A 24926-nucleotide genomic window follows, 5' to 3' on the forward strand; every position below is an offset into this window, starting at 1 on the left:
TGTATTATAGGAATTGGTATCCTCAAATAAAATGTCTTCGTTGAACTCCTCCATGTTATTTATGTCACTCGACTTGAGCTTCTGAGAATTATCAATCATGTTGATAGGGTAGATAGGATGATACAGGGAAGCCACAATTAATAAATGTGTTTCACCAACTGAAACTGAAGTAGCCTCCTTTACACCCGGCATCTGAGTCGCAACAAACGGCTTATCCTTACCTTTCTTCCCGTCCCACATGTAAACATCACCTGTAGCTTCTTTGGCTAGTCCGTGGAATGAATATGCACATATCAATGAAGTCCAAGCAACTAGATCAGGTTGTGAAGTTAATTCAAAGCATTTAAATGCACTAGCAATGCTACCACATTTGGAATAAGCACTGATCAAAGAATTGGCAACAGATAAAAAAAACATGACACGATAACTTAACCGCAAAAGCATGTGCTTGAAGTGTTTCGGTAATGGCAGAAGCGTAGCCACATGAACTAATGACGCTGGAAATAGTCAATTCATCGGGAAGAAACCCTTCCCGAAGCATCTCTCTGAGAAGCCTCATAACTTCATTGCCATCACCATAATTTCCACATAACCAAATCTCTAAAAGGAGCAACACAAACACCCTCATAGCATTTTCAACAAAACCATATTTCGCATATAAATCAACAAGAGCACAACCGACAAAACGATCCAAATCAAATCCAACTTTCACTGTAAAACAGTGCAACTGAATTCCCATCTCAGCATCACAAAACCGAGCACAAGAACAAATCAAACCATTTAAAGTTATATAATCAGGAACCACCATTTCCAACAGCATCCTTTTAAAATAAGAAAAACACAGCTGCTTACGATCCAATTCATTTTCATTATCGCATGATCCAATAATACCGCGAATCATAATATTCCACGACACAACATTTCTCACAGGCAATCCATCAAACAGCTTCTCTGCATCTTCAGTTTCTTTACATTTAAGGTAAACACTCAAAATCTGATTTTGCAAGGAAAGAACATGACAAAATCCAAACTTTATTAAATGAGCATGTAATTGTTTTCCTTCAGGAAGATAACCCCTTTTTGGCTGAGATTTTGAGGGCGTTGGAACAAAACAAACGAACAGCGTCATGGTCTTCGAAATGAGTTTGATCAGGAATTGACATAGAAGCTCTGAGTCTGCTTGTGGAGCTACATGGATGATGAGGTTGGTAGGAAGAGAAAGAGAAACATTGTGTGAAGAATGAGATAGGGAATGAAGGGAAATGTAAATGACCGATTGATGGGAAAAATTCAAGGCCAAAATCGGGGTATGACACACACACAACCTCATAGTACCTTCTTTCTTCTTAACCAATAACACTGGTGCATCCCACGGTGACACACTCGGACGAATAAATTTCTTATCCAACAAATCTTCCAGCTGACTCTTCAATTCAGTTAACTCAACAGCAGACATACGGTACGGAGCCATCGATATCGGCCTAGTACCAGGTACCAAATCAATCGAGAACTCAACTTCACGCTCTGGCGGTAATTCATTCACTTCTTCAGGAAACACATCAGGAAAATCACACACTACGGCTAGATCGCAAATCACCAGTTTATCTTTAGCCTCCAAAGTCGCTAACAGCATAAACAACTCTGCCCCATCTGCTACTGCCTCATTCACCTGCCTTGCTGATAGAAACAAACTCCTTCCTTCCTCAATCTCAGGAAAGATCACAGTCTTATCAAAATAGTTGATATAAACTCGGTTAAACACCAACCAGTTCATACCCAGGATAACATCAATCTGCACTAGTGGAAGACACACAAGGTCCATCCCAAAGTCTCTACCAAAAATACTCAAAGAACAATTTAAACAAACTGAAGTAGTGATCACTGAACCCTTCGCAGGAGTATCAATCACCATACTTCCATGCATCTCAGATATCTCTAATTTAAGTTTCACAGCACAATCCAAAGATATAAAGGAATGAGTCGCACCTGTGTCAATAATAGCTATAAGAGGAAAGCCATTAATATAACACGTACCTCGGATCAAACGATCATCTGCAGAAGTCTCAGAACCCGATAAAGCAAAGACCTTGCCTCCCGACTGGTTCTCTTTCTTCGGCTTAGGACACTGTGGACTGATATGACCCACCTCTCCACAGTTGAAACAAGTCATAGTCTTCAACCGGCACTCTGCAGCCAAGTGACCACCTTTGCCACACTTGAAACACTTCCTCTCAGTACTGGTACACTCATGGATACGATGTCCAGCCTGACCACATCTGTAACACTTAGCAGGGGCACTGGAGTCTCCCCCACTAGGTCTCTTCATCCCACTCTGCCTCTGGAAACCTTTGCCAGCTGCATACGGTTTCCCACGATCATTCTGATTCTTGCCTTTCCTATCAACCCTCTGCTGATAGCTCTCCGCTCTGGCCTTGGTATCCTGTTCAAAAATTCTGCAACAGTCAACCAAGTCAGAAAACACTCTAATCCGCTGATACCCAATAGCCTGCTTGATCTCGGGACGTAACCCGTTCTCAAACTTCACACATTTTGAAAATTCCCCAGTAGCCTCATCATAGGGAGTGTAATACTTCGACAGCTCTGTGAACTTAGCAGCATACTCAGTAACAGACCGGTTGCCCTGCTTCAATTCTAAGAACTCTATCTCTTTCTTTCCTCTGACATCCTCTGGAAAGTACTTCCTCAGAAATCTCTCTCTGAACACCGCCCAAGTGATCTCAGCACTCCCAGCAGCTTCCAACTCAGTGCGGGCAGCAACCCACCAATCATCTGCTTCCTCTGACAGCATATGCGTACCGAACCTGACCTTCTGGTTATCGGCACACTCAGTCACTCGGAAGATCCTCTCGATCTCCTTCAACCACTTCTGAGCACCATCTGGATCGTATGCTCCCTTGAACATTGGAGGATTGTTCTTCTGGAACTCACTCAGTTGACGAGCAGCTCCCATTCCCACAACATTCGGATTCCCTCCAAGTACTCCAGCTAGCATACCCAGAGCCTCAGCAATCGCAGCATCGTCTCTACCTCTTCCAGCCATCTCTATTCTGAGAGCCCAACAAGCTAAAACAATAAGTACTGATAGGGTTACACAACACCTATCCCGTACAGGGAAACAGAATAATTACGACTCGACTCGACCGACTATGCTCTGATACCACTAATGTAACACCCTTCTAAAATACCCCAAATATTTAATTAAAACAGTAAAATATAGTCAGAGTAGATATGCAATTAAGGGTGTCACACTTGACACTTCACACCATTCACCAAAATATCTGGTCATGCTCATTTATTTAATCAAAATAAAACATTGCATAATTTGCAGCGGATAAAATCTGACAACATGCAAAACATGTAACACATTACATGTAAAGTTGTTCAACAACCAAAATGAGAACATAGTAAAACATCCCGTCTCGATGTTACATCTACCAGAGCATGACCCACTAAGGAACTATACTAGACTCCAAGCACTAGCTTCTACTCAATCACTGCTCGTTACCTGAAACATAGTTGTAAGGGTGAGTTCCTCAATCGATATAATAAGCATTATAAAATATCATGTAATGCTAAGTAATTTAACACATTCATCACCCTAATCAGATCATACATACAGCAATGGCAACATCAACTCAAATCATATTCAACACAAACACAAAACACACGTATAATATTGGAATACATCCATTCATATTATACGCCATATATACATTATGCAATGAGACTCCATGCATGCGGTACCGACTATTCGTGAACATAGAGTTCAACCTCACCGATCAAATCCAGATACGGCTACCAAGCTCACTAGTCCCACTCATTTGAGACCTAGTGACTCACTCACTAATTCCTCACCATGGGAATTAGCTACCACCCCAAGGGCTATGATATGCACGCTAATCACCTAGCATGCAAACATCATCAACAATCCACAATGGACATATGCTCACACTCTAAGCCATAAACAGTCCATTCACAATTGCATACATAATAGATACATTCACAGCATTATGCATACCCTCATACATCATCAACATATTTATCACATAATCATATCATGTCATGCCACATAATCAATCACAGTATTAGCACACTCTACTAATACCTATACTGCTCAAAACAACGGGAAATGATCCCTACTCTATCATATATCAGCTAATTTACATTACTCAGCTTGAACAACCAAAAACTGCACAACAACAGCTCAGAAAAATCACAATTCTGCCCATACGCGTATGCCCCATGCCCATACGTGTATGGCCCATTTCTCAGCCAAACCCATACGCGTATCACCTGTCTCATACGTGTATGCTACGCGTACCACTTCCCCATACGCGTACCAACAGAGACAAAACCACGTTCAAAACATCATCTTCCTCATCCATACGCGTATGGCCTCAACCCATACGCGTACCACTCACAGCTACGCGTAATTACACGCGTATGGCGCGTATCAGCGCCAATCCTCTCCCTTCCAAGCCATCTCATACGCGTATTGCCTAGTACCATACGCGTATGACCAGAACCAAAATTTTCCAGATCTGCTATGGGTTTTCTCTGCTACAGGATTTCTCAATTCCAACCTCCCATAGTCCAATTCTTACACAGTTATCGTTTACCTCATCTAACACAGATCATACCCATTCACTCTCACAAATTCTAACATTATTCCATCTAATTCTTACGAATTTTCTTCAATTATAACTCAAATCACATTCATCCATAAGTTCATAAATTTCAACATTCATCATTCTAATCAGGGTCAAATCAATGGTTTATCACTACCCATTACATGTTAACCCATAATACCCATCAAACGACGATAAACCCCCTTACCTGAGTTAATCCGGAAAATCCTTCGGCTTCAAGCTTTTCCTCTCTTCAACCCTTGTTCTCTGGCTCTTTCTCCACTTTTCTGTCTCTTTTTTTTTCCTTTTCACGTGAAATAACCCTTTTTACCCATTGGAACTCTTTTACTGATTTCAACTTATATTCCAATAATAATAATAATAATCCAATAATATTCCAATTATTTAATTAAATTAATAAATATTCTATTAATTTAAATTAAATAATTATCCTTATTTCATCGGGGTGTTACAGATGGGAAGAGGAAATTAACATAATGTGTTATCTTATCAACAGGTCACTAAAAATGTCATTGGAGGGGAAGGTTGCAGAGGGGGTATGGATAGATAATCCTATTGATATTGACAGTTTAAGAATTTTTGGGTGTCGAGCTTCTGTGTATATGTCCAATGATTTATATTTAATTTTAAAAAATGTTTCATTTCAAAAAAGATTTGCCATTGGTTGTTTGGCCAACTAATGGAATAAGTAGTACCTTTTTTTATAAAATAAAATACAAAATTCTAGTTGTCGAGAATCGAAGTCTGTACCAGTGCCATTTTTCCCAATGGTTGCTTGCCCAGCCGAGGGGAAAATTGTATTTTTATAGATATAAAATAAAATAAGGAGGACGTCTATTGGAATATATTTATCCTTGGCCTAATATCCAACGGAGGTGAAAACTCATTACGAAAGATATATTTTATAGTAGTGTTATAATATCTAGTGTCAAGAACAAAGAAAATACTACTTTAGTTACAATATCTAGTTTTAAAAACACTATTTTAGTACCATTAGTTATGATTTGATAAATATTTATTGTAACTATGAGATGCAATCTAAGAGCGGAGGTGAATTAGGATTTTTGATTTTTTTTTCTTGTTTTTGCGTAATTTTTCTTAATTTGTTCAAGTATTGAAAACAATTGTATGAATATTACTTTAAGATGAATGTAAAGTGCAGAATTTTAAAGGCATAAAGTAAAGACCACAAAGAATTATAGTAGTTCCCCTTATCAACTCAAGGTGCATTTAGTCCCTCTAGTCCTTAGAGGATTATCCACTATGATTTAGATCCTTGTACAATTCTTCACCAGGACCTGTTTACAACCTTCTAATACATAAACAAAAATAAATACCCCTAATTTCTTCTTTACAACAACTTATCACCACAATCTTGATGACTAAGTTAAAACACATAATTTGAAAATGATTTTAAATAAGATTTGTTCTTGGCTTGATTTCCACGTTGAATGATTGATCATATCTTTCTCTATATCAAAATTCAAATGTATATACTTTAAGTGCTCATAATATTTTAACGAAACTTTTGAATATATGAAATTTATGCAAAGTTCGAAGAATTTGAAATTGTATGAACACTTTTAAAAAAACAATGTTTGAATTGTATGAATTTGATTATTGAAAGAGGTAATTTGGTTTTATGGTATGTAATGCCTTATATACACCTTTATAAGCCTTTTTGAATGATGGCTTAAGTTAGAAAATCTTCCATAAAGCTTTGTGAAGTGGTAAAAATTTTGAAATTAAGTTATTGATTAATTTAACTCACAAAGCAAGAGTCGTTATCACACTTTTATTATTTCCGAAGGAAAAGGGAAAAAGTACGAACAAACCCAAAGAAGTTTTTAAAGCAAAACTAATAAAAAGAGATAAGGGTCCGGAGGTTGGTTATGCAAAGGGAAGGTATTAGCACCCTAAACATCTATAATACTCTATAGGAACCTATTTGAAAATATGTATTTTGGTTTAAAAAATGGTGTTGTTTGTAAAAGATTGGAGGGTTGGAAAAATAAATATTTTTTTACATGTTTGCCAAAACTTTTCGAGTCTCATGCCTACGTACCAACAAAGTGAAATGGAGGATCAAAACCTCGTAGTTCGTGATAAAAATAACAAAGACTTTTGTTTTGGTTCATTTTAATGAAAAGACATTTTGTCATTTTAAGGAGAATACTCAACTAGTCACCCACAAATATGAGAAATTTACATCACCATAAGAAGGGCTCCAACTTGGATAAAGATCAACAAGTATGCAACTAGCTCTCTTAAGTGGAAAAAAATTATCATCAATACTATGGAGATAGGATAATTACAACTCAACTATGAAAATGACTCATGTCTAAATTTTGAGAAAAATTTCTAAAAGAAAAAATGCACAAAAGGGCACAAAGTGATTTGAATGGGCTAATGCATTTTTAAGTCTTTTTAAAATTGGTATGAATATGCTTAAGATGTATTAGCATTTATTAAGAAAAAAGTTTTGAAAATTATTTGACAAAAGTCAAGGTTTATTGAGAAAATGGTTCAAATTTGAAACAAGAAGGTTTTGGAAAAGAGAGAATATTTTGAAAATTAAAAAAGGGGAGGAGAAGAAGAGACTATCCTAGAACACAAAGTAAAAGCTAGGGAGGAAAGATCTAACCAAGAGATAGAAAGTTTTATGACATAAATCAAGCAAGAATTCCCTCCTTTGGATTAAGCCTCGAGCAAACCACATAAGAAAAAAATAATTCATGTATCAGATGAAACCAGAATAACCAAGTCAAGTCTTCACAAAGTAATCCAAAGCTAGAGGTAACAAATGAATCCCAAGGTCTAAAAGTACCAGCTCCCAAAGCAAAGGTCAAAATCATGGTTCTAAGCTCATAACTCCATAACAATGTTAAGGATAGTAACCACAAGTTCATGAATCAGGAGAACCAAGTTTCGTTTTTAGGTTTTTTTTTCTTTATTAATGTATTTAAAAGAAATAAAAGTCCAAATGGATAAATAACAAATAACATGATGCTAAAAATAAAAGCATAAAATAAATGACAAAAGAATAAAGAGCATAAGATAAATAACATTAAAGTAAGATCAATGCAAGATATATGTTAGCAAATGTTAGTGATGGAAATGAAAGATGTTTTTGTCATTTTTTTGAGAACACTCAACTATTCACCCATAAGTATGAAAATATGAACCTCTACAGCACTTATGAGAAGGGCTCCAACTTGGATAAAAATCAACAAGTATGCCACTAGCTCTATAAATGGAGAGAAAGTAATATTTTCACACAATACCATGAGGATTAGGAAACTTACAATCTCACTTATAAAAATGAATTTCTTTCAGGACAAGTTTAGCTATATGTTAAGAAATCGTAATTGGACTTATGTAGAAGTCACAACTATCTGAGGTCGATCAATTATAATGTTTGTGTTAATACATGCTAGAGACATGATATGTAAATCATTCTCCTAAAACCATACCACAAAAGAAAAGATGGATCAAGCACAGAGGCTAGGAGGATGATCCATTACTTCAATCCATACTTCATAACACCTAAGACAAATGTATGCATCAATCCAAAGTAACTTAAATGATCCAGGATCAATTAGGAGGTAGATTTGAAATGATGAAAGTTCATAAAATACCAATCCATACACATGAACAAGATAGATACAAGTCATCCAATTGATCTAGAGGAAAAGAAAGAGATGAAGAAGAAGAGGATAAGAGAGATCACACCTAAATTGGATCAAATGCTTGATCAAGTCCACATCAAAATCAATCATCCATCTTGGTGGATTAGGGTTTTCACCCCATCAACAACCAAAATCCATTGAGTTTGATGAGAGATATGATCAAAACAATCATGATCCAAGACCAACAGAAGTCAACAAAGGTCAAACAAATATAAAATGCAATAAAATAAAATAAAATGCATCAAAAATATTTTTAAAATGAAATTTAAAAGGGAAATAAAAGAGAAAATCCATAAAGTCTTTCAAAACACCAAATAAATGGTCAAGAAAATTATGAAATGTTAGAAATAAAATAAGAGACATAAAATAAATTTTCAGAATTTAAAAATGCAGAAAGATATTTTAAACTAATTAACACAAAGAAGAAAAGAGAAATTCCATAAAAAATAGAAAATCAATAAAATAAAATATGGAAAAATAAAAATCAGATGAAGAAAAATAAAAGAGAACTTTTGAAATTATTTTGGGAATTTTTGGATGTAAAATGATTTTTTTATGAATTTAAAAAAAATGCAATTAAAATTTAAAATAGGAAAAGAAATAAAATCATAAAAAATACGGAGCATTGGATCTGGCCTCATTAGTTGATGTGGAAGATCCAACACTCCTCAGGCTGGGTCGCATGATGGAATTTAACAAAAATAAAACACGGAATTCAATTCAGATTGAACCAGCAAAATATTTCATTTGTCTAATGTGTCTCTAAACTCAAATGACCTGACATAAACTCTGATTGTCTTCTCCGATAGTCCCTCACCGGAGTTTCATCGTTTTGTATTCAGAACGCGAGACCACCACCAATGTGATCGCCTCTTCATCACGAATTCAACCTCATGCTCCAAATTCATTTATCTAAACTAAGCACGGGGAATTTCAGAGAAGTTTCATAAATAAGGAAACCACGAAAAATAAAATAAAATGATAAACACGATCAATTGACACCAGATAAATTAGGGGAAAGCATCAGAGAGTGAAAGACTACATTGTGGTAACTTGTTTGAGTTTAAGTGATGCTCAGAACTACCTTGTCCAAATGGTGATCAGAAGTTGATGAAGCTTTATCTGGTTAGAGCACTTTAGTAGGTCTCAGAGCTTGGGAATTGTTGCAAAAATTTCAGAGGATGTTGAAGGTGCTAATGGAATCGAGAAATTGAGTTGAAACTCAAAACACGATAATTGAATTTTCTGGAAAAATTTGAAGTTGCAGCAGAGAGTTCTTGACTCTCCAAAGCTTAGAAATGAATGAAATATCTTCCTCTACTTTTAGGAAATGTGATTGGATCCAAATACGTGTAAAATGATGTAGAATTCATGCAAAATGAATTTGATCCGAGTGTGTGAAAAGTGTGACTTGAAACTCATCAAAACTCAGCCAATTGATGCGTTTTAAGGGCCAATTAACTTATGTAGACTTGTTTAAACATGTTTAGATCCAAAATGAGTTCTAATTTGGCTTGGAATTGAGATTAGTGAAGTTCAAATTTCGGACCATGGTGATTTCTTCAGTTTCAAGTCACAATGTTCAACTCAATGGGGCATCCTACTTAAGAGGCTTTTTTATCCCATTGCTTTTGCAATGTGTTGACATCATAACAAATATTAAAATGTGCCAACAAAGTTTGCATTTGGATGCTTGAGCACAAAGTTATGGCATGTTGAAGTTAGCACGGAAAACGGGTCCCGTAACTTAGAAAATTCCAAGTACCAAACCCCTGAAAATGACCTATAATGTCTCAATGAAATCCATGGCCTTCCAATCATAATTTGACTCTGATCCTTGAAGAAAACTTGTAGAGGGCACCACAAATGATATTATGCAAAAATAATCAGCCTCAAATGTTGAAAATTGAAGAAGTTGTAATCCTTGAAAGTTGAGAAAAAGTCACTTGAAAATAGGTCAAATTTCACTAACTCCACAAATGACCTATAATGTCTCCAAACTTTTGATGATCCTCCAAGCATAATTGGCTCTTGTCATGTAAATATAAGTTGTAAAGGATATTGAGAAGACTCATATGAATCATTCAAAAATGTTGAGAATTGAAGGAGTTGTGATCCTTGGAACTTTGACTTCAAATGTTGAATTTTTGATCAAACCACTTGGAACAAGCTTGTGCACTTGGACTTTTCTTGCATTCCAAGGTACATGGATGATCATATGAACTCAAAATAAGGTGCCTTTGAATTTCCCTTAATTAGATTGCTCAAAGATTGAGGCAACTTATTGAAGAAGGCATGGAAATGAACACATGAACCTTTGACTTTCTTTGAGAATTTAGCCACAAAACTTTGAGATACTCTTGATCCAAATGAGATTTCAAGATTCTTGAGGACCTTAGAGATCATGTCTTGAGATATAACGTCTTGAGAATCAATGGTTGAGCACACTTTATTGAGGAATCAAAACAAACCCTAGCTGAGGAGCCATGATTGATGCTCTTGATGGAAAAGCCCTACCTTGCACAATAAACTTTAAATAAATCAAAACATATTTATGATATTTTGATTAGTGGTTAGATGAGTAATGAACACATAAACACAAGAGCAAAACACTAATAAAGAAGTGCTTAATTATCCCTGCAAAAAGGAAAACTCAAAAATGAGAGGGAGAGGACAAAGATGTGATCTTGTTTGTATGCAAGGATGCAAATGATATGTGGGATCTTAGGGTTAAAAATTAGGGTATGACACTTTGCCATTAAAAAACAGTGATTATGGTTCATAAAAAATCACATTGGTTCATATAGTAATTGATTACAATGTGACTTTAATCGATTACAACAATCTAAGGCTCCAATTTTTTAATTATGGCACTCTATAATCAATTACAATAATGTTGTAATCGATTACAACTTTGTTTCCAACACAAAAAACAACTTTCAGACAAGACTTCCATGGATTTTCATGTAGAATGATGTCAGAAGGTTGTAGATGAAGTATGTGATAAAATTATGAGCATTCAGAGTATCATAACATGAATTTTAATGAGTCCCTTAATCATGATCAAACATATCAATTCTTCACTTGATATTAAATGCTCAACCTTCTTTTTCAAATTTATCATTGATGTACTTGTCATCAAACTTTTAATCATTTTATTTGATAATTATTTTCTTCATCAAAACCAACTAGATAAAAGATATCTTCTTCACAATCTCTCCGTTTTTGATGATGACAACCAATTTTGATCTTGTATTTTTTACAAGAGTTGAAAAACTCCCCCTCAATTGCTAAAACTTGTAATATTGAACTCTTGTAGTCACGTAATTGGAATGAAACATAGAAAAACATAACCAAACTTTTTCTCCTCTTTTGACATTATCAAAAAGAATAAAAAGTGGTAAAAATATATATAAGAGGAGATACGTCCATGCATAGCATACACACAGAATAACCATACAAGCAAGGGAATAACAAACATATTAGCCATACATTTCAATACTTAGTGCACGGTACAAACATAAACCAAAAGTACGAACATACAATGAAAAAGTACACAAATGCATACAATTGGAAATAATATGAACATGTCTTAAACTAAATGCAAAGGAATGAAAAGGAAACTAATATAAGCCTTATAAACCAACTACTTGTGATATTCATCAATCCCGAGCTTCTCCGATATGTATGAGAGGCCTTGAAGTTCAAAGTGAACATTTATAAAACCAGTAGACATATCATTTATCATATTTGTCATGAAAGTCTGCATGCTTTGAAGTTGAGCCATAATCATTTGATTGGAAACATCAGTGACTGGAGGTTCATTGACCGATCCAGGAACAAGATGTGCAAATGAAGATGAAGGAGTCAAAGAAGGAGGAAGCAAGTCACTTTTGTGAACATAATAATTTCTGGATTTACTTCAAATAATTCCCATTCTAGATAGAGTTCAAAGGTCAAGCACATTATCTTGTTGTAATTCCATACTTACTTCTACATCAAAATTCACATCATGAAGCTCGAGAATCTTGGTCACTTCCTTAGCATAAGGTAAACATGTAACTTTATCTTTTGACATATACATGTTGACTTTCAGAAATTATGCCTAATTCAGACGAATGTACATAAGAAAAGAATACATAATTTGCAGTTCAAACTCATTAATTGAGAATAATTTCCAACTTTGGGAACCAAAACGTAGATCAGGAAATAATGCAGCAACCTGTTATTCATAGTTAGATTCCTTACACCAAAGATATTCTTAGATATTCGTTATCAACCCTAATTTTTAATCTGAAATACAGATTCAGGCATTCTACAAAATGATACATAATAATTCTCTTTAAAAACCCTTCCCAGTCACACAACTTGTAAGGGTGAAACCGTGATCCTTCATTAGGAATACCCAATAATTCACCAATTTCAGAAGATGTTAACTTAATAACTTCCCACTTAAAAAATTTACACAAAGTTTTTCCATTTAATTGAAGGTTGTAGTAAAAATAATCTTACTAAATCAGACTACACAGGTCCAGAATAACTTAAATTGCACTAATTTTTGAAACTTCAAAAAATTAACAAAAGGGGAATCAGAGAAAGTATCAAGAGTACCATATCTTTGAGTAATAATTTTCATGTCATTGTAAAACCCCAATTTTGACCCTAAGATCCCTCATGCAATTTCATCATATGCATTAGCATTGGGATCATACCTTGGTATCCTCCTTACCCCTCTCTCATTGGGTTTGTTTTGGGAGAAATCACCAAGCACTATGTGATTGTATCATACTTGTATATTATCATTTTACTAACCAAAATACCAAAAATATGTCTTTGTATATGCCTAACTTCTTGTAGGGTACGATCCTCAATGATCTATCAAGTTCATATCTAAGGTTTGAGACCCTCATGGCTAAAAGCATAACCAAGGATTGATTCACAATGTCTAAAAGCATCATATATGAGTCCCAATGATTCCTACATATGATATTGATCAAGTATTCTTCAAGAGTTTGAAGGTGATTTGCCTTGGAAACCCTAGTTTGACTGGGTATTTTGAGTAACTTCTCCAACAAGCCATCTCACCAATTGATCAAATTTCTCAAGGGACACCTCAAAATTCATCATCTTATGCATATATGATCTACCATGATCCTAAAAAGTCAAGAGAATTGTAAGTTAGCAAGTTGATTGATGGTGGTTGGCCAGATGATTTCATCTGATCATAACTGGGTCTCCCTAGACCCTATCTCCTACAATTGTCACCATCTAAAAATGATTACAAGAGAAACGTTACTCTAAATGACATTACAAACAACTTTCATGTTGAGACCTAGAGCTAGTTTTGCTTGGAAAATCATTTTCTATGTTGAAACATTATAGGTCATTTTGTCTAAACCCTAATTTGAAAGTCAACTTCCCAAGGCCATAAATTGCTCAAATTTTATGATATGAAATATTTCCAAGTTGAAAAATCAAATTCAAGATGTCTACTTCAACTTTGATGTTTATAGTGAGAGCTAAATCAACTTTTATGAGCATGTGATATGAGGATACATTATGGGTCATTTTTTACCTATACCATTGAACAAGTGATTTTTCCAAACTTCAAAAATGCATACCTCTACCATTCTAAATCCAAATGCTATGAAATTGGTGACCATTTTTAAGGTCTTTGAAATAGATACAACTTTTATGAAGACACTTTTCTCATTTGAAGCTCACATGAAAAGTTAAGCAAGGTGGAATATTGAGATATATGGCTTGACACTTAGAAACATTTTCAACATGTTGAAATTTCCAAACTTCCACCTTCAAATTCACCATGATCCAAGTTCCAAATGAAAAAGTGTTCAACATCAAACTTGTTCCCCTTGGTCTATGCTTTCCAAAGAGCCCAAGTTCATGCATTTTAGATGAGATTTGCTAGGGCTGCGCATGGTCTTAACAGAGCTACATCATTGGAGAAAATCAAATGTCCAAAACTCCACATATCATTGCCTTGCCACTCAAGCCTCATTTGAACTTCAGAACAGTTGGATATGGATCAAAATGGATTGCTTCATGGGCATGTACACGCCCATATAAGCTTGTGCATGAAATGACCAAATTTAGTAATTTTTCAAGTGTGCAAATATCAATCCCAAATGCTATAAATACAAGGCTTATGAGCTCAATTCAAACAGACCTTGCGCGCCAGCTTTTCCCCCCAATTGAAACCCTCACATTTCAAAGGAAAACCTGAGAATTTTCAACTTGAAAATTGATTTTGAATCTCACTGTTTGGAGATTCAAGAACTCCAGGATCCAAAGCTTTGTACCATTGCTAAACCTCTCCTGCAAGCTTCTCAAGTGTGATCAGATCAAGGTTGAAGCAAGCAACATCAAGTTCTGCACAACATTAAAGGTAAATTTTAGAAAACTTCATCTCTTCGATTCTCACTACATTCTCATTAATTCTCTTGGATCTTTAGTTGTCTGAAGTCCTACCAATATAGGCAAGAAGATTGAGTTGCTTAGAGGTTAAATCGAAGCAATTCAGTTGACATACCTCAAAATTCAACTCCTCATATCTTTTTATATATTTGGAGTTAGTTGAAATTGAGGTCAGATTCGTGCTCTACGCCATTTTTTCTTTTAGATCATGTCCTCCTTTTTCATTTTGTTGATGGTGATGAGTGAACCAGTCCAGTGGACCTCGCCTAAGAAGGTGACCGGAGGTCCAATGCCGGTGGTGTGCCGGACAGGTTCTGAGCCATTGATCTCATTTGAAATGTTTTAATCTCACGCGTTGGTTTTAATTACCATCCCTGCAGCATATTGACTTAGGTCTATTGTGGAACGCGTGCGCTGATCCACTTGATCTACCACCTCAATTAATGAGGGAGATCAAGTGGTCCACGTTTTTTCTGATTATTTGAATTTCATTTAATTTGTTTTATTTTCATTAATTCATATTAATTTTAATATTGATCCAAAAAATATGAGAGTTTCACCAAAAAATTTTAAATAAACTCCTCATTCATATTCTAAATTAAAATTATTTTTTGGATCATTATTAATATTTTTCATGATTTAATTGATTTTGAGATTATTTTTAATTGTTTAAAAATACTTTTAAGTCTTTAAAAATTCTGAATTTTTTTCTCCAAGGTCCTTTGACCTTGTTTGACCTACGATAAATCTCATGGCCATTTCTTTGGTGTTTTGATGGGGTTTTAGGAATTTGGCAAACCATATTTAATTTAAATGCCTTATTTTAGTATTTTTAATTTGAATAAATGTCAAATAATTGTGTTGACCTCTTGTGATGATTTGTGTAAGTTTGACTTATGCTGTTGGGTCTTGGTCAAGGTTGATTTGACTTTGTTAAGTTAATATCATTGGATTTAGGGGATTTATGGAATGTACATTCCATCTCCCAAAATGAATGAATGATATTAATTTGGTAAATGTCCTCCTTTGACCAATTTGAGTTTTGATCCATTCCTCTCCCTTTTCATCTATTTTCCATTCTTTATGCATTCATCTCATTTGGCCTATGATATCTCTAAGTCCTAAGGCTAGTTGATTGCAAAATCAACATAAGTATGGATGAGATTAGGCCACCTCTTTTTCATATTATTTTTGTGTGTGGTATGTTTCATGAGCATAGTCCATTATACTATGTCTCTAAGATTCATTAACACCAAAATTCTATTGTCCGGCCTCAAATAGTTATGACTTCTACATAAGTCTAATTACGATTGCTTAACATACCGCTAAATTTTTGATACAAAAGGCATAACATTCTAGTTAGTGAGATTGTAAGTCTCCCATCTTTCATGGTATTGTATGGAAACTTGGCCTTTTTTCCTTCCTTTGGAAGATGTCTTGACTCAAGGATCCATGCTTGTGATAAGTGGGTTGAGTGTTCTCCAAAGAATGACTTAAAATGAAAAGCAAAAGCAAAACAATACTAATTTCTAACTCATTAACAACTAACATTTAATTTCAAGTCCTTTATTTTAATGCACTTTAATTTTTAAGCTCTATTCATTTTCCATTATTCATACCATTCTAATTGTTTATGTTAATACAATTTTCACTTTGTCCATTTGGACCATATTGTGTGTTATATCTTGTTTGTGTATATCTTGTTTGTTTGTGGGGTCTTTGACCATTAATGTACATAATAAGAACAAAAAACCCTAAAAAAAACTTTTGTATGGATTGTTGACTTGATCTTTGACAAATTGGAATTAGAATCTAGGCAACCTCCCTATGCTAAAGGACTTAGCCAATGCCAACATTTGGGTAACCAAGTGCTTGCAATTTGAAACTTCATATGATACATCTTTGAAGATCCCTTTGAGTTCATCTGCAACATGATCATTGTGAAGCTGTTATTTTGAACTTGTGACTTGTGGAATTCATCTGCTACATGGGCTAATTTGACTTGTGGAATTCATCTCTTCCTCCTTTTAAAAATTCTTCTTTGCTCGAACTAGTTTTATTCTAAACTTTGACCACTTTGCAAACTAGAAACTTTGGCCTTATGCTATTGCATTTTCAAACTTCTTTTCTTAAATCAAACTTGTAAATAGACTTAACTATACTTGACCTAAACTTTCAAAAGCCAAAACTAACTAACTCATTCAAACCATTTTTAGGCCTTGGTGCCTCTCAAACTAAATTTTTGTTAAAAGCTATGTATCCATTTTGAAATTTGTATCACAAACTACGAAGTTTTGATCCCTCATTTTTATGTTGGTACGTAGGCACAAGTCCGAAGGTCTTGTCAAAAACAAAAATATAATTAATGAATTCTTTTCTCATCCCCTCACTTTATTTTTTTGTAAATATCACTTTGTACAAAATACACACGCACACAAAAAAGGGCTTCCTTGGAGTACCTAGGACACTTTGGGTGCTAACACCTTTCCTCTGTGTAACCAACCCCCTTATCTGTAATCTCTGAGATTTTATTAGTTTTGATTTCTAAACTTCTTACTTTTGGGTTTTGTTCGTACTTTTTCCCTTTTCCCTTGGAAACAATAAAAGCGCGATGGCGACTCTTGTTATTTGATGTCTTGCTTATCCATAACTTGATGATCATGAATTTACCGCTACAGTCATAATACAAGGTTTTGAATTTTTCCATATCCTCATGAGTGTTTATGAGACGATACATGTCTAAAAGGTTGGGTTTTTAATTTCTTCTCGGAGAACGACCCAATTAAGCATTCTTGGTTCTAGGACCACTTCTTCTTGATCTCATGATGAATTTGGAGCTTTTAGGTTGTTTTTTTTGGGCGAGGTGGGGGCGAGGAGTTAGGGATTTTAGGATTAAAGAGATGGAAACTAGGGTAAGAAGTATTATGAGATTAAGATATCATGAATTCCTTGAATGAATCGTTCCCTGAGAGATGAAGATACGAGTGTTGTTGGTTTAGGGTTTTTGAGAGAATGCAAAAATGAAGTCAACGCTTATATATGAGAAAAAACACAATATTATAATTGATTACATGGACTGTTTTAACCAATTACAACTCTTGGCAGGGGCACATTTTCAAATGTTTTCATACTTATAATTGATTACAGTGTATGTGTAATCGATTACAACCCCCAATATTTTGATTTTTTTTACTTTTTAGCTCAAATTTGGCTCATATACACATAGGAAAGCACATGCAACATATATTAAAATCACATAGCACATAGAAAAAATATAGGAATTAAGAGTATCGATAGGATATGTACCTTGTATCAGATGATGATTGATGAAACGAATGAATTACTTTATGATCAACATACCAAATATTGTGTAGCAGATGAACATACATACCTCAAATATCATTTTCCTCGAGGATTCCCAATTCTCTTCTTATTTTAAAGAAAGGTTATTTGGCCAAAGGTTTTGTAAATATGTTGGCCAATTCATCATGAGTATCAACAATGTAATTTCAACATCTCCTTTAAGAAAATGACCTCTTAATAAATGATGTTTGATGCCTATGTGCTTTGTTCTTGAATACATAAATGAGTTTGTTGTTAAATTTCTAGCACCCGTGTTGTCACATCTTATAGGAATTCACCCTAGATTTAAACCATAATCACAAAATTGTTACTTTAACCATTATTCATGCACACAACAACTTCCAAAAGCAACATGTTTTGCTTTTGTAGTGCTTAGGGTGACATATGATTGCTTTATGCAAAACCAAGAAGCTATGTGTTTCCTAAAATGTGACAAGTCCCACTTTTTCTTTTTCAATAAGTTTAGCATCTAACATAATCAGAATAAGAATATCCGACAAAATCATATAGACTAACTTTTGGGTACCATAAACCTACATGCGTGGTTCATTTAAGATATTTAATGATCCTTTTAATAGAAGAGAGGTGATATTTTTTTGGACAAGATTGATAACGAGCACATAAACAAATACTAAACATTATATCAGGTCTACTAGCCGTAAGATAAATCAAAGAAACAATCGTACCTTGATACTTTTTATGTCAATTGGGATTCCAGATTCATCTTGGAACATTTGAATTCTAATATTCCAATAATGGTAACACTCATCGATGAAACTTAGTGGTACGTTGATGCTAGAGTCTTCTTCTAAGAAATTTTTTACGGAAGCCATTTTAACATGGATCTATGAGCAAGTTACCAAACTCACACTCTGATACCAAATTTAACCATCTTATGCAATCTAAGAGAGAGAGAGAGAGAGAGAGAGAGAGAGAGAGAGAGAGAGAGAGAGTGATTTAGGATTTCTCATTTTTGCACAAATTTTCTTAACTTGTTAAGGTATTAAAAGAAATGGTATGAATGTTACTTTAAGATGAATGTAAAATGAATAATTTTAAAGGCATGAAGTAAAGAACATAAAGAAATATACTAGATCCTCTTATCAACTCAAAGGTACATTTAGTCCATCTACTCCTTAGAAGATTATCCACTATGTTTTATATCCTTGTACAATTCTTCACCAATACCTCTTTACAACCTTCTAATACATAAACAAAAAGAATGAACCCTACCTTCTTCTCTAAGAATTATTTACAACCTTATAATATAGAAACAAAAAGAAATAACCCAATCTTCTTCTTTACAACAACTTATCATCACAATCTTAATGACTAAGTTACAACACACAATTTGCAAATTATTTTGAATAAGATTTGTTCTTGGCTTGATTTCCACGTTGAATGACTGATCTTCTCTTTCTCTATATTAAATTTTAACTTATAAACTTTAAGTGCTAAGAAAGTTTTAATGAAACTTTTAAATGATATGCAATTTATGCAAAGTTCCAAGAATTTAAAATTTAATGAGCACTTTGAAAAAAAAAGTGTTTGAATTATATGAAATTGATTACTAAAATAGGTATTATCATTTTTTGGTGTATGAAGTTGTTAGCCAAGAAATTACAAAAAGGAAATTTGTACTACTACAAATAACACATGTCATGTCGGATATGAAATAGATTTCACCTCGGTTACAATGCCGAGGTAATGAAGAGTACATGAAAAGTGGAAACGTTACCCCTCGGTTAAAAAATAACCAAGGGGTTAGATTAAATGGTCATGAGTTCGAGCCCCAGGAATATATTTTTTATATTTTCCAAACTAGCATCATATACCTCTCGGTTTAGTAACAAAATCGAGGGGAAAGATAGAATTTTTTAAAAATACTCATTACATTGTTTACATGGAATATTAAAGTAAAAATATATAACAAATTTTGAATCCAATTCATCGTCATCGCTGTCAGTGAAGAAGAAATGTCGAATATCTTGGGGAAGAACAAATGTTGGATCCTCGTTTCATTGAATTTTGGGGAATATCAAATGTTGGGTGCAATATATTTTCTATGACTTTTGTATTCATTTGTTTTTGATATAAAAAAAAGGTTAGATAAATAAAATAAATATTCAATTAAGAGATTATGTTATAACACAAACGTTGAACCAATTTTTTTTCTCCCCTTACAATCCATCACTTAAAAACCTAAATTTTTTCTGCTCTTACAATCTATCACATTGATACTTTTACTTTGTAAAATCTCATGGTGCTCTGATTAAACATAAAGGATTTCACAACAACGTTTGAGTTTCTTGTGGATTCACTAATATTCATAATGCTTTTATAATAAGGCTTTTAGGTTTCACGAAGATCACAAATGGAAGTGCCTTGAGCGTTGATACTCATTAAATGGACGATAAATATTTGTTTGAAGACGGTGAACAAATTGAATAAACACGCGTATATTTTACCTTGGTTATTACTCAAAATCAAGATAAAATGTGTTTCTTTTTAAATAAATAAAAAACAATAAAATATGTTCCAACATAAGCGCCACATACCTCTCAATTTATGTTGAAGCCCGAGGGGAAAAAGCTTTTTTTTATATTTACATTATTTACACAAAATATTAAAATAAATTGTTCGAACAACTCAAGAGTTTGACAATGGATTCTCTGAGAACAACCTATCTTTTCAAATTTCTAATAAGTTATTTGTTCCAAATAAGAGAATTTTTTTCTTCTGTACTTGCAATACATCTCAGAGAGATTTCATTATCTTGAGAAAATGTTTTCATAAAAAATTCTTTCACATGACATAGAACATGAAAGAGAAATGGATGATTGCTTTTAGGAATAAATTTCTCAATGTTGTCAACCGAGGAAAGCAACAAATTTCTCAATGTTTTCTTTGATTAACAACATAGGAAGTTTATTACAAAAATACAACAACAACATCGACATCATTATGTGAGATAGATTGTAAGGGCAAAAGAAAAAAAAATTGTTCAATATTGAAGAACATTGAAGATTTTCTCTGTCTTGCAATTCATCCTATAGAATGATGTGTAAGACTTTGGAGCGGCTACATATAAGTTAGGTTAGGGTAAAATCTGATTAACGAGTGCGTTTATAGTAAAATATGATAATATAATCTCTGGTTATTAAATATAACCGAAGAAATAGATCATTAATTTAAAAATAAAAAATAAAAATATGGTATATATGGTATATAGTAAAATATGATAATCTAATCCCTCGGTTATTAAAAAAAATAAAAAACATAAACTATTGATGCTGAGATTTGAAGCATGTTCTGAAATATATTTCCACTCGATTTTATTTAGAAACCAATGGAATATGTGGTATATGTTAAAAAATAATATAAAACATGACGCGTCTTGACCTTTTACCTCGATTTTTGGTTCGGAGAGGTCAAATTTTGTCATGAAATATATTATTTATAGTAGTGTCGACAAAGGATTTAGCTGGAATTTATGCAAACATAAGGCAAGGTGAAAATGCCTTTTGACCAAAGACTTTGAAAGAAGAAACAACAACATTCGACATTGAGGAAATTGGTCTGGTACTTAGTGAAATTTTCAAGCGAGTTGATCACTCGTCAAATTCGACAAGTCAAAGGAATTCAACTAGAGGCGGATTCAAATTTCGAACTGAAATAACTATCTTTTGATCTTATCCAAAACACCAAGGAACGTGGAGATCGATCGAAGGATGGTCAGACATGCTAAGATGACGTGTCGGATTAAAAGGAATTTGAATGTTGGAAGACCATTAGTTTCGTAGCATTATAAAAAGGAATTATAGTGTTAGGATTCAGGGTGGCAAAAAACATTATAAACTTCAATATACAGTCAAAGTACCCACACGCAAGCGAGAATTTAGTTTTCTGAATAAATGTACTTGCCTACCATTTTTTTTAATTTATGAAAATAAACTTCTTTTCCCTTTAGTCTATTTTTACTTGCTTTTATTTACCATTCAAGTAACTAATTTAGGCCCAGACAAAATCAGTTGTTACACTTACTTTCGAAACTTAACTATTTTTCTACGACATTCAGCATTCGATGCAAGCAATCCGACAACATTAAATGCATATTTCTTTTCCCATAAACTAGCACAAAATTTTCCCAGAAACTAGCACAAACTTTTTCCAGGATTTACTAATTTTTTCATTCAAGCAATAAATTCAAAGCTAAGTGATTATTTACCAAAAACACCGGTGAACAAATTGGCACACCCAATAGGACATGTTTGTGCATTTTTTGAGTTATTCCCTTAAAAAAGTGTTTGCATTTTTGTTTGTTCTAATGTGATTTTTTATTTATTTAATAAAGTTGTTTACATCTTGATTTACATTCGCTTGAGAAGTGGTAAAAATTTAGTCGAAATGATTTGTCCTAAGAATACGTCACTTCCCCAAAATAATGCTCCACATACTGAACCATCTATCACATCGACAATTGGAACGATAGAGAATACAAAACCCATATAGGCTAGTGAACCTATCCTCAACCCAGTAGCGAGTGCAACCTCGATGTCGGGAGTTGTGGTTTCTTTGTTCTTGGCAACGAGTATTCTAACGAATCCCAGGCCCACTCATACTCCTTTAGTAGACCATAGGCCTTCTTATATGTGAAGTTTCACAATGTCACTAGTGTCGAGAGATTTTCATTATGGTATGCCAACTGCAATTATGGAAATATTACAGAGCAACGCTTCGATGTATGTAGATAATAATGCAACAATAAGGCCTTCCTTAAATCCTTGTATGGTGTTAGGGTTTGCCATTAGCCACCCTGCTTGAGCGACACAACATGGAGGGACTGCATTTGCTCCCCCAAACGCGTCTGCTCTTATGACGAACTCCATATTTTTCATAAGACAACAAATGGATAAAAGTAACCACGAGATGGTCAATATGCTTACTCAGAAAATTGGTACAATGTTCAACCGCTTAATTCAAAACAGTAACCTGAGTTACCAATTATTGGCTAATCAGATGGGTCTAATAGCCAATTTATTTATGCCCCTCAGGCCCAAGCACAACCAATTCCTCATATTGTGTCAGCCAGGCCGATAGGGATACCTGAAAATGAGGTTTCTCCTTTTAATAAAGGGCAACAACAGCAAGAGGTACCTCGACCTATCGAGCCCCTAATAATTGTGGGAGGAGAATAATGTATAGGTCAGGTTAACCCATTGATAGTTATGGTGGGTAGGAACTAAGATGCTGAAGAAATTGTTAGGAATTTTCGACAAGATAACCTAAGGGGAAAAATAATCTAGCCCACATCGTCAAAGACATCCTTTCCCTAATAGCCTTAATGTAGGGTTACATAGGCCAAATTCCATGTCTCCTTTGACTAAATATGTTATGTAAACAGAACTTCCCAGGGGGTGGAAAATCTCTAAATTCACCAAGTTTAGAGGAGACATAAGTTAGTCGACTATCAAACATAACACTCAATATCAAACCGAAGCAGACGATATAGAAAATAATGAGAATTTGAAAATGAGATTCTTCCCGAATTTTCTAACAAAAAATGGTTTTGCATGGTTCACGACACTCCTTCCTCATTCCATACATAAGAGGAATTAGTTAGAAAGAGTGTTTCATTAACAATTTTATATGGGACCATCAAAAATTAGCCTCAAAGAATTGGCTAGTGTAAGGTGCAAGGCGCTTGAGTCAATTGATGATTATGTAAATAGGTTCAGGCTGTTAAAGGCAAGGGGCTTTACCTAAGTGCCTGAGCATGAACTAGTCGAAATGGTCACGGGGGTCTAGATTATTATATCAGAAAGAAGTTAGATACCCAATATCTGAGGGATATAGCTCAATTATATGATATAGTTTAATAGGTCAAACGCCTAAAGGCTGAGAAGGCCAGGACGAGCAAGTACCATAAAAAATAGAAGGTATCCTATATAGAGGAAAATGAAAGAGACCAGGATTATGATATAGGATATGAGGAGGTCGAAGAAAAAGACATGAATATTATGGAACTTAAGCCATAAACTCCTTACGTTTGTAACTTATTGAAACCATCTTATGGAAAGAATCTGGTCGAACCAAAAAATGAAAAGTTTGTCTCCTAAAAATATACCTTCGACGTAACTAAGTGGGACGAGATTTTTGACCTCTTAGTTACTGATAACCAAATCATAGTCCCTAAGGGACTAAATATAACACCTTTAGAGCAACGTAAGAAAATATGGTTTTGAAAGTTTCATAACTTTCTAGGTCATAAAACCACTTGTTGTGTCCTTTTCAGGGATTTGGTGCAAGGAGCGTTGAATGAGGGAAGGCTAAAGTTTACTGACAAGGCTAAAGACCTAATGCAGGTGGATTGTGACCCTCCGTAAATCCAGGATGCAAAATATGTTGAGCCACTCGAGTGCTTGATGGCCGAGGCTATTGAGAGCCTCGACATGGAAATGGAAGTCTCTAAGTCGAACTACGCTGAGAAGGTTAAGACAGTTTACCCCACTGCTGAGGAGGAGCTTGTCGAATTCCTCAATAGATGAAAACTAAAAGGCTCAGAAGTGATGTTATGCCCCAGGTGCAGTGATGTGTTTGATAAAAAGACTATTGAAGGCCTTGGAAAATTTATGCCCTCACCTTCTAGGGGAACAAATGGCCCAAGTCGAGGCCAAACTATGCTTTCAACAAAAGAAGAGTCACCTACATGACACAAAATATGGCCACAGGCCACAAAGAAGGTCGACCCAAGACCTATGCACCTCAA

At 34.4% G+C, this 24926-nt stretch overlaps 1 protein-coding gene across 1 annotated transcript; it reads right to left on the reverse strand.

The window, feature by feature from the left end:
* Positions 1 to 361: 361 nt before the first annotated feature.
* On the reverse strand, positions 362 to 1129 carry LOC127131787 (pentatricopeptide repeat-containing protein At2g33680). The gene has a single exon (XM_051060692.1). The coding sequence runs from the start codon at positions 1127 to 1129 to the stop codon at positions 362 to 364; it is 768 nt and encodes a 255-aa protein (XP_050916649.1).
* Positions 1130 to 24926: the final 23797 nt, after the last annotated feature.

The sequence above is a fragment of the Lathyrus oleraceus genome, chromosome 3 (genome assembly GCF_024323335.1).
Source record: "Lathyrus oleraceus cultivar Zhongwan6 chromosome 3, CAAS_Psat_ZW6_1.0, whole genome shotgun sequence".
In the NCBI taxonomy this organism is placed as follows: domain Eukaryota; kingdom Viridiplantae; phylum Streptophyta; class Magnoliopsida; order Fabales; family Fabaceae; genus Lathyrus; species Lathyrus oleraceus.

Bases quoted from the DNA above. Each gene is read 5' to 3' on its own strand.
- LOC127131787 (XM_051060692.1), bottom strand. From the start codon at position 1,129: ATGACGCTGTTCGTTTGTTTTGTTCCAACGCCCTCAAAATCTCAGCCA.